Here is a 10,765-nt window from a genome sequence, read left to right as displayed (position 1 = left end):
CGGGGATGATGGCGGGGGATGCCAGGAAGCGGTTCATCCTGGCCACGACGCAGGACTACTTGGGGCTGGCGGCGGGCGCCGAGGACAGCTGGTGGCCCGCCGCTCGCCCCGAGCTCGACAGCTTCCTGGACGATGGCAACCAGCTGCTCCTCACCGTGCAGCGGTCCCCCAGCGGCATCTCCCTCTCCAACACGGTATCCCCCCTCCCCGCCTGCCATTCACGCTTCTTGGCGCGCTCACTCTGTGCACAGCTCTGTGAGCCCGTCTTCTCATAATAATGATGATATTTCTCCATCCCATCTCTCCATCCCCCCCATCTTGCCTCCTTCCCTTCCCCACCGCATCATCATCAATCGTATTTATTGAGCGCTTACTATGTGCACAGCACTGTACTAAGCGCTTGGGAAGTACAAATTGGCAACAAATAGAGACAGTCCCTACCCAACAGTGGGCTCACAGTCTAAAAGGGGGAGACAGAGAACAAAACCAAACATACTAACAAATTAAAATAAATAGAATAGACATGTACAAATAAAATAAATAAATAAATAAATAGAGTAAAAAATATGTACAAACGTATATACATATATACAGGTGCTGTGGGGAAGGGAAGGAGGTAAGATGGGGGGGATGGAGAGGGGGACGAGGGGGAGAGGAAGGAAGGAGCTCAGACGGGGCTCAGACGGGCTCAGAAGGGGCTCAATCGTATTTATTGAGCGCTTACTGTGTGCAGAGCACTGGAAAACAAAACATATTAACAAAATAAAATAAATAGAATAGTTAATATGTACAAGTAAAATACATAGAGTAATGAATCTACATACAGATATAAATCTACATAAATAAACATATATAAAGGTGCTGTGGTGGGGATGGGGAGAGGGAGAGGATAGTAAGCACTTAACAAATACCATTATCATTATTTTTATTAGGGGAGAACCCATGCTCTTGGCAGAGCACTGTATCGAAAACTAGGGGAAGATCCATGCTCTGTGTAGAGCACTGTGTCAAAAACTTGGAAAAGACCTATACTCTGTGCAGCGCGCTGTATCAAGAACTTGGGAAAGACACGTAAAATTAGTAGGCACAACTCAGCCCGTGAAACTTTGAAAAGACATGGATATTCAGCCATTGCTTTGGTTTATTCCTCCCCTCCTGTGATTCCTGAGCAGTGCTGTTTCAGTTTGCACCAAGCTGGTTCATTATAGGGCATTTGCGTGTCGTGCGGAGGGAGAGGGTAATAATAATAATAATAATAATAATAATGATTGTGGTATTTGTTAAGCACTTACTATACAGCAGGCCGTTTAATTAGCGCTGGCTGGGGTGGTTACAATCAAATCTTTGGTTTTGAAGAGCACCTTTTTGATGCTTTTGAATATATTTAAAAATGAAAGAATAAACTGACTCGGCTTTCAGGCATTGTCATAAACATTTCTTTGTTATAATGTACAATAATTATGACAACTCAATTCCGTTTATCTGGCCATTTTAGATCGACGTTGGAGATGCAAAAGATAAAGTATTGGTGTTTTTTAAGCTACGGCCTGAAGCGATTACAGAAGACAACCTTCACAGTAATATTCTCGTGTCATCTACGTTAGATTCACCTATTAATTCTCTTTATCAAGCAGTACGGCAAGTATTTGCACCAATGTTATCAAAGGTAACACATTTTAGTAGATATCTTTTTACCGCTCTATTCATACTATTATATCTAAATCCTATACTGCGACAGAATTACCTTTAGCAGGAAGACAGATGTTTAAGCCTCATTTTATTCTGTTAATTCTCTGGAAGGACATTAACTTCACGGTTTTCCCACTGGCAGGTATCATTTTGATGATTTAACCCTGTTGGAGGACTTCAGGTCATTGACGGGAGTGACTTTATTAAGATTTATTTCCTGGTGAAAGCCTGGAGCTGGGGAAAAGTGGCCAACTGACTCACAGGGAAGGAAATGATGCTGTACTTTCCTAAGTGTTTAGTACAGCGCTCTGCCCACAGGAAGCACACCATAAGTACTATTGATTGAAATAATAGGTTAAATGCAGCAAAAAAACTACACATCAACAGCGACAACAAAAACCGTAGAGCATTTCTGCTGAAAGAGACGGTTTTCCCAGAAAGGCTGGTGTTCTAAATGATGCTGCTGGGGCCTTATGGATAGAGCCCGGGCCTGGGTGTCAGAAGGACCTGGGTTCTAATCCCCGCTCTGCCACGGGTCTGCTGTGTGACCCTGGGCAAGTCACTTCGCTTCTCTGGACCTCAGTTACCTCATCTGTAAAATGGAGGTTGAGACTGTGTGTCCCACATGGGACAGAGACTGCGTCCAGCCTGATTTGCTTGTGTCCTCTCCAGCGCTTAGAACAGTGCCTGGCTCAAAGTAAGCACTTATATACCATTATTATTATTATTATTATCATTATAGTCCCTAGGGCATACGGGCCAATGGAAACCAGTCAGTTCAGTCTTTTCCGCACATCAAACGAAACACACGTACTTCTAGAACATCTTGGCCTAAATCATGTAGAACAGCAGATTCTTAACTCACCCCTAAAGGCTTCATATTTCTAGTAGATGATGCAGAGTGAATCTATTGCTCTTCCTCTTTTCTGGGAAGTATATTCAGTGACGACCAGTGACTAGATTCTGTTTTCCTTTAGGACGAAGAGTGGAGCAAAAACTTTGACCCCAAGCTCCAGAATCTCCTGAGTGAACTAGAAGCTGGCTTGGGGATCGTCATCCGCAGATCTCATCCCAATTTATCCAAGTTGAAATTCAAGGAAGATGATGTCCGAGGTGGGTAACAACTTAAATTACATTTTTTCACTTGCAGAAAGTTGCCGGAGCCTCTCAGTGGGAAATTCATAACTTTCTATACCCTCTTGGAGCTGCTCTGCCCTGAGTTGACTTAATGGAATTTAGAGGAAGGTGTGCATTTAATTCCGTGTTTGTACATAGTTCTCATTAATGCTTCCCAGAGATTATAAATCTATAACAGAGCTGTATTTCATACTGTGTTTTATTTGCTTAGCTTTTATTTTTATCAGGACTTCAGAAAACACTGTCTGCATGCAACTTTATGCTTAATGATCTTACCTTTCTGTAACTCTCAGAATCTATATCTGAGAATCAATTATATCACTTTAAAATAAATTTTTAGACAGTCCTCAGGATGACTACAGGAAAAAATGTGGATTGATCAGACTCTCGCGCTGCCCGCACAGGAGTGTTTAATAAACCAGTCAGCTCACTTCATCAGTAGGGGCCACGCTGTGTTTTTCTCCTTATATTTTTCAGGTATCCTTACACCAAGCGACGAATTCCAGTTTTGGATAGAACATGCACACCGAGGAAATAAATCAAGTAACAAAGATAGAGCCATTTATTTTAAAGAACTGTTTGAAACAGTTTCAAGGGTATGTATTTCCTTTATGTTATATTTTTAATCCCAAACAGATTTTAGGGATTACTGCTCAGTAGATTTAAGTCAGATTGGAAAATCCCTGGGAATGGAGTTTGTCCCCAGTCATTTTTCAGCTTTCTAATACGTTCAGTGTTTAGGGTAAATGGGGCCCAGGCTTCTTGGAATTTATCCATTGGCACTTGTGGCCAGGGCGATTGCTCACGGAACTGATGACGGAGCTTGGCCACTTTAGGCCGATACCCCTAAAATGGGGGTAGACAGAAGCCCCCTTAAAAGGGAGGAACGAAATAACGTTCCTTATCATTTCCTGCCCCCCGCCACACCCAAATTAACTTCTTTTCCTGCTTGAGGTCAGATTATCAGAAAAGGTGAAAGGAAGAGCAATGAAGAAGTTCATTTATGAAGCTCTGCTCTGTCATTTTGCAAAGCTGTTTTCACGATTATTGGCCTTTAATGTGCCCATTAGATCCTATCTGACCTGAAAATTTGAATAACCATTTTGAAATACCCTGCAATATTAAAAGTTCACAATGGGCCAATTCTCTTCTTTATATGTGAAACGTATTATTCTAAGTTGGAAAAAATGAGGTGGTGTTGGAGTGAAGTCCATTTCTGTAGTAATGCATTGAAAAAGATTGTTCTTATTGTCAAAATATGGAGCAGAGCTTCAAAATTCCAGTTATTAGTTTGCTTCAATGACAGGTTTTTGTTTTTTCTGGGGTGAGCTACCAAATGATTGCAGATGTCGATTTTCAGCTCCAAAGGAGAGAAACGGAAAGGCAGAACAAAACCAAGTAAAACATGTGAACAGAGCCTGCCTCTTAATGGCAGGTGTCTCCAGCCTGATTTTCAGATGAGCACCCTGTAGATCGATAACGCAGAACTTCCTGTCTCAGATCGATCCCTGTCAATCTCAAGTCAAAACCCGTATTTTAGATCAGTAGAGGCAGGGCACTTGTTCTGTGGAATTGCTTCCTCATGGGTGCCTTTGGTCTGGAAGGGCACATTATTGCTAGCAGGTGGCTGTGAAGTCTGGAAGCCCTCCTCTCCACACCACTGGCCAATCTGGGCTCTAAACAGTCAATCATATTTTTGGAATGCTTACCGTTTGCAGAGCATTGTACTAAGCACTTGGCAGAGTCCATTAAAACAATAAGCAGACAACTCCCCTGCCCACAGGGAAACAAATCTTAATAGAAATAAATCAATGACAGCTCTGTACTTAAGTGCTGTGGGGCTGGGAGGGGGGATGTATAAAGGGAGTGAGGGTAACACAGAAGGGAGTGGGAGAAGGGGAAAGGAGGGCTTAGGGAAGTCCTCTTGGAGGAGAATTCCTTCAATAACGCTTTGAAGGGGTGGGAAGGGTCATTGTCGCATTAAAGGAGGGAGGGTGTTCCAGGCCAGAAGCAGGACGTGGGCAAGAGGTTGGCGGTGAGACAGGCGTGATGGAGGCACAGCGAGAAGGTTAGCATTAGATGAGTGAAGTATGCGGGCTGGGTTGAAGGGGGAAAGTGGTGAGGTAGGAGGGGGTAATGTGATGGACGGCTTTAAAGACTCTAGCATCTGCCTTGAGGTTACTCAAGCTGACAGAGGCGGTGGGACAGTGACCTGGGCGTGCCAGAGCTTCCCGGGCAATTTTGGAAGAAAGTTCAGTATTGGCTAGCTCCTAAATGCTTTTTAAAAAACGCTATTTGTTATGTGCTTACTGTGTGCTGGCACTGTGCATAATGCATGCTGGGGTAGTAATAATAATAATAATAATGGCATTTGTTAAGTGCTTACTATGTGCAAAGCACTGTTCTAAACACTGGGGGGGGATTCAAGATAATCAGGTTGTCCCGTGTGAGGGTACGTGCAAGCTGATCAGGTTGGACACAGTCCTGGTACCACACGGGGCTCATGTCTTCTCCTTTTCCAGATGAGGTAACTGAGGCCCAGAGAAGTGAAGTGACTTGCCCAAAGTCACACAGCAGACAAGTGGGAAGAGCCAGTGGGAAGACTATGGAGAAACAGCTGGGCTTAGTAGATAGAGCCTGTGCCTGGGAGTCAGAAGGTGGTGGCTTCTAACCCGGCTCAGCCACATAATGATGGCATTTATTAAGCGCTTACTATGTGCAAAGCACTGTTCTAAGCACTGGGGAGGTTACAAGGTGATCAGGTTGTCCCACGGGGGGCTCACAGTCTTAATCCCCATTTTACAGATGAGGGAACTGAGGCCCAGAGAAGTTAAGTGACTTTCCCACAGTCACACAGCTGACAACTGGCAGAGCTGGGATTTGAACCCATGACCTCTGACCCCCAAGCCCGGGCTCTTTCCACTGAACAACGCTGTGTGACCTGGGACAAGTCACTTCACTTCTGGGCCTCAGTTGCCTCATCTGTAAAAATGGGGATTAAGACTGCGAGCCTTATGTAGGACAGGGACTGCGTCCAACCCGACTACCTTGTATCTACCCCAGTACTTAGAACAGCGCTTGGCAGGTAATAAGCGCTTAACAAGTACCATAATAATAATAATAGTTATTATTATTATTAATATAGTCTTAGCTTAAAAGTCCAGCACTTAGAACAGGGCTCGGGACACAGTAAGTGCTCAAGTATCGTAATTATTATATCGGCGCAGGCATGCATTTTCTTCTGTATACCGTGTTTCTAAAAGTCTTACGTTTTGATTTCTAGGATTTCTACAATTTGGATAACCTTTCCTTGTTGGAAGCGGTGGACTTAGTGGAGACGACTCGGGACACGGTTGACGATGTTTGGAGGCAAACGGAACATGACCATTACCCCGAGTCACGCATGCTGCACCTTCTGAATGTCATCGGTACTCGGAGGGGGAGAGCGGGCTGATAGAATATGGCTACTACTACAAGCTGAATTGAGGCAAATCCATGTGGGACTAGTATGCCTTGCATTGAAATCTGTGAAAAGAAGTTGTCTGTGCCTCGTTTCAGTCATTAGGGAGATCCGTCTCAATCAATCAATCAATCAGTCGTATTTATTGAGCACTTACTATGTGCAGAGCACTATACTAAGCGCTTGGGAAGTACAAAATGTCTCCCGTGGGCATTTTGAGAGATCTTTGTAGTCAAAGTCCTGGGAGCATTTAGGTGATGAAAGTGGGGAATGGTGGAAGAGGGAAATCTCCCTACTCCTACCCATCTCCCAATCTGTTGCCTGTTCTCTGATAATAACAACAGTAATTGTGGTATTTATTCAGCGCTTGCCATGTGCCAAGCACCGGTCTAAGCGCCGGGGTAGATAGGAGGTTGGACACAATCCCCGTCACACAGGGGACCCCCACTTTCGTCCCCATTGTTCAGAGGAGGTAACTGAGGCCCAGAGAAGCCAGGTGACTTGCCCAAGGTCACCCAGCAGACATCATCATCATCAATCGTATTTATTGAGCGCTTCCTATGTGCAGAGCACTGTGCTAAGCGCTTGGGAAGTACAAAGTGGCAACATCTAGAGACAGTCCCTACCCAACAGTGGGCTCACAGTCTAAAAGGGGGAGACAGAGAACAAAACCAAACATACTAACAAAATAAAATAAATAGAATAGATATGTACAAGTAAAATAAATAAATAAATAGAATAATAAATATGTACAAACATATATACAGACGTGTGGCAGAGCCGGGATTAGAAGCCACATCCTCTGACTCCCAGACTGGGGTTCTTTCCCCTTGGCCATGTTGCTCTTATACACCCACCCATGTCTGACTAATTCTCGCTCTCTCTCTGCTAACCTCCATCTTTGAGAAGTTCTCTCCCTCACTCTCTGAAATAAACATCTCAGATTCTGTCTTCGCCTGGTGTTTGAGGGCGGCCTTTACTGACCGAAAACAGTGGACATTTTGGTCAACTGAGGGGGGCTTGTCGAGATGGAGGGAGCAAACTGAGAGAAGCAGCACGGATGGGACACCGAGCTGGGAGGCTGGGCACCCGGGTTCTAGACTGTAAGCCCACTGTTGGGTAGGGACCGTCTCTATATGTTGCCAACTTGTACTTCCCAAGCGCTTAGTACAGTGCTCTGCACACAGTAAGCGCTCAATAAATACGATTGATTGATTGATTGATTATCCAGGCCCTGCCAATTGTCTGCTGCGTGACCTCGGGCAAGTCACTTCACTTCTGTGGGCCTCAGGTGCCCCATCGACACCTGTTCTCCCTCTGACTTAAAATGTGATCCTCAGGTTGGACGGGGATTGTGTCCGGCCTGATTATCTCGTATCTACCCTAGCACTTAGAACAGTGCTTGGTACATAGAAAGCACTTAAAAATACAATAATGATAATAATAATAATAAAATAACAGCTGTTGACCAGTAGAGGAAGATGGCCTGTTAATAAACTCTGAAGACTTTCCTCACGAGCCCAGATAACCAGGAAAACCATCAACGGTGGGACCAAGGAGAGGGGAAGTGTATTACATGTTTTTATAGCTGCTGCTTGCTTCCATCTGGCTGAAAAGCAGCAGGGCCTAGTGAAAAGTCAGAAGGATCTGGGTTCTAATCCCGACTCCGCCACCTGTCTGCTTGTGACTTTGGGCATGTCACTTCACTTCTCTGGGCCTCAGTTACCTCATCTGTGAAACGGGGATGAAGACGGTGAGCCCCGTATGGAACAGAGCCTGGATCCAACCCGGTTACCTTGTACCTACCCCAGTGCTTAGTACAGTGCCTGACACATAGTAAGCGTTTAGCAAATACCACAATTGTTATTCCCAACTTCCTTTATGGGGGCCGTTGGCTAGTGCTTGTGTACTTATGCTAAGGGGCAGTCATATGTCTTTTTTATGTTACTTGCAGGAGGTTCCCTGGGAAGGTTCGTTCAGAAAAAATTGGGTTCTTTGAACCTCTGGGAGGATGCTTTCCATCTTGTGAAAGAAAACCTGAAGGCCGGGATTACAATTTGTGAACAGTGGGTAGCTGCCTGCGATCATTTAACTGGACAAGTGTGGCAACGGTATATTCCTCATCCGTGGAAAATGGGAAAATATTTCCCAGAATCGCTTGACCGGCTTGGCAAACGCCTGGAGGAGGTAACCATTTCAGTCCATAACTCCACCATCTGGTCTTCTTGATTTCAGCTTGGACTGTGAGCTGAAATTGTATCCAACCTGATCAATTTTTATCTACCCCAGTGCTTAGGACAGTGCTTGACCCATAGGAAGTGCTTAGCAAATAACATTTATAAAAAAAAAATACATTTCAGCATTCTTCTAATTGTTTTTTCGTACTGAAGTTCCACCAGCATATCAGTAGCTGTTGGAGTTTTCATAGTAAATTCCACGATTGGTTTACTTGAAGTGACGGGTCACAGAAATAATGTAAGTACTCTTTTCATTTTGCAGATCTTGGCCATTAGAACAGTTCATGAAAAACTCATCTATTTTTTGCCCGTTGGTGAAGAAAAAGTCAAATGCCACACTCAAGTGTTTGAACCTTTTACTGGCCTGAATCCTGTGCAGTATAATCCCTACACTGAGGTATATGCATCTTTATGTGTAGATGAACATATGGATGTCAGTGTTTTTTTTATTATGGTGAATAATTGGATATATACCAAACTAATCAATTCATTCCTTGGTTTTAGCCTCTATGGAAAGCAGCAGTGTCTCAGTATGAAAAAATTATTGCACCAGCAGAAGAAAAAATTGCAGGGAAATTAAAAACTTATTTTTCAGAAATTCAGGATAGTCCCCAGCAGGTGTGTGCTATTTTGATTTTATTTTAAAATTTGCCTTTATGATTTTAAGGGAATATCAATATAGGGCAGGTAAATCACACGCAGTATTTCTGTGTCCACCCCGATTATCTTGAATCTACCCCACCGCTTAGAACAGTGCCTGGCACGTAGTAAGCGCTTAACAAATCTTATCATTATCCGAAACCCTGTTTTCATAGCAAAGACATGTCTTTATATTATTCTAGCTTCTTCAGGCATTTCTGAAATACAAGGAACTGGTGAAACGTCCAACCATAAGCAAAGAATTGATTGTAGAACGAGAAACTCTGCTAGCAAGACTTGTGGACTCAGTCAAAGGTAAAAATGTTAGTTACATAATGAAATAGTGATTTTTAGCAGTGTTTGGGATGGATTGTTCCAGACGTGAAGCTCGTCGTGGGCAGGGAACACGTCTACCACCTCTGCATCGTACTCTTTCCAGCGCTTAGTTCAGTGCTCTGTACACAGTAAACATTCAGTAAATCCTACTGATGGATTGATTTGGGGAAGACAGTGCCCACTACATTTTTTTTTCCCCCAAACTAACATTATTTCTCCTCTCAGGGTCACACCTGGAGAGTTTCCAGTATTCTACCAGTCTCGACTATGGGAGGGAGAGTCAAGCGGAGGCCTACCCATTTCATTCCTAGCTTGGGCAATGGCTAGTGAGTGGAAGGCAATCTGCTACAAGTCCAAACTCACCTGTGCTGTTTAGCAGCAGCATGGGAGAGAGTTGAGGGTGGACACTCAGGTTTACTGTGTGGAAGGAGGCAATGGTAAACTGCTTCCATATTTTTACCAATAAAAGTCTTTGGGTACACTGCCAGAAAGATTCCAGATGGAGGTGGGGCTTTCTGGAAGAGCTGTGTCCACGGCGTCACTACGGGTTGGACACGAGTCAACAGCAAAGGACAACAACGACGACATCATTTCTAAACACAGTGAATTAAGTGGCAATTCCTATGATTTATGACTTACAGATTTTCGAGCAGACTTCGACTATCGATGCCACGGTGCCCCCGGCGAATTATCCGGGCCGCTTTCTGGTAGAAATCTTTCTGAGGTTGTCAATAATATAGTTTGGGTCCGTCAGCTGGAACTGAAGGTACTGGTTTAAATGCATTTTGGGGGGGCCTTCTTAGTTAACATGCTTGGCCTTGAGAGCCGGCAGAAAGGAGAGAGCGTGTGAGTGGTTCTTCACCCCGCTGAGGTTCCCCCGCTGTTCTCCGTGGGTTACTCCACCATCACCAGTCCTAAACGACAGGTACACGAGAACATTTCTGATTCCATTTTGCGATTTTACACGGAGACCAGCATGGCCTAGTGAAAAGAACATGGGCATGTGAGTCGGAGGATGTGGGTTTTGTTCACTGCTCTGCCACACGCCTGCTGTGGGAACTTGGACAAGTCACTTGACTTCTCTTTGGCTCAGTTGCGTACTCTCATTAAACCAATCAATGAGGATTAATAATAGTAATTATGGCATTAAGCACTTACTACGTCAAGCATTGTTCTAAGCGCTGGTAGATACAAGGTAATCAGGTTGTTCATTCGTATTTATTGAGCGCTTACTGTGTGCAGAGCACTGTACTAAGCGCTTGGAAAG

General features: G+C 44.2%; 1 protein-coding gene and 1 non-coding gene across 2 annotated transcripts in view; both read left to right on the top strand.

The window, feature by feature from the left end:
- Positions 1-8: 8 nt before the first annotated feature.
- Positions 9-10,765, top strand: part of DYNC2H1 (dynein cytoplasmic 2 heavy chain 1) — a 224,903-nt gene continuing 214,146 nt past the window's right edge. The window contains exons 1-10 of the mRNA XM_038761670.1: positions 9-194; positions 1,496-1,666; positions 2,667-2,802; positions 3,304-3,422; positions 6,110-6,254; positions 8,241-8,473; positions 8,786-8,920; positions 9,028-9,141; positions 9,366-9,477; positions 10,140-10,264. Of these exons, the coding sequence (XP_038617598.1) occupies positions 9-194; positions 1,496-1,666; positions 2,667-2,802; positions 3,304-3,422; positions 6,110-6,254; positions 8,241-8,473; positions 8,786-8,920; positions 9,028-9,141; positions 9,366-9,477; positions 10,140-10,264 (1,476 nt within the window). The remainder of the gene's footprint in view (positions 195-1,495; positions 1,667-2,666; positions 2,803-3,303; positions 3,423-6,109; positions 6,255-8,240; positions 8,474-8,785; positions 8,921-9,027; positions 9,142-9,365; positions 9,478-10,139; positions 10,265-10,765) is intronic.
- LOC119941706 lies at positions 9,714-9,851 on the top strand. Its single transcript, XR_005455290.1, has one exon. It is a non-coding gene; the product is annotated as a small nucleolar RNA SNORA7 (small nucleolar RNA).

The sequence above is a fragment of the Tachyglossus aculeatus genome, chromosome 20 (assembly GCF_015852505.1).
Source record: "Tachyglossus aculeatus isolate mTacAcu1 chromosome 20, mTacAcu1.pri, whole genome shotgun sequence".
Lineage (NCBI taxonomy): Eukaryota > Metazoa > Chordata > Mammalia > Monotremata > Tachyglossidae > Tachyglossus > Tachyglossus aculeatus.
This window is presented reverse-complemented; position numbering and strand designations above follow the sequence as displayed.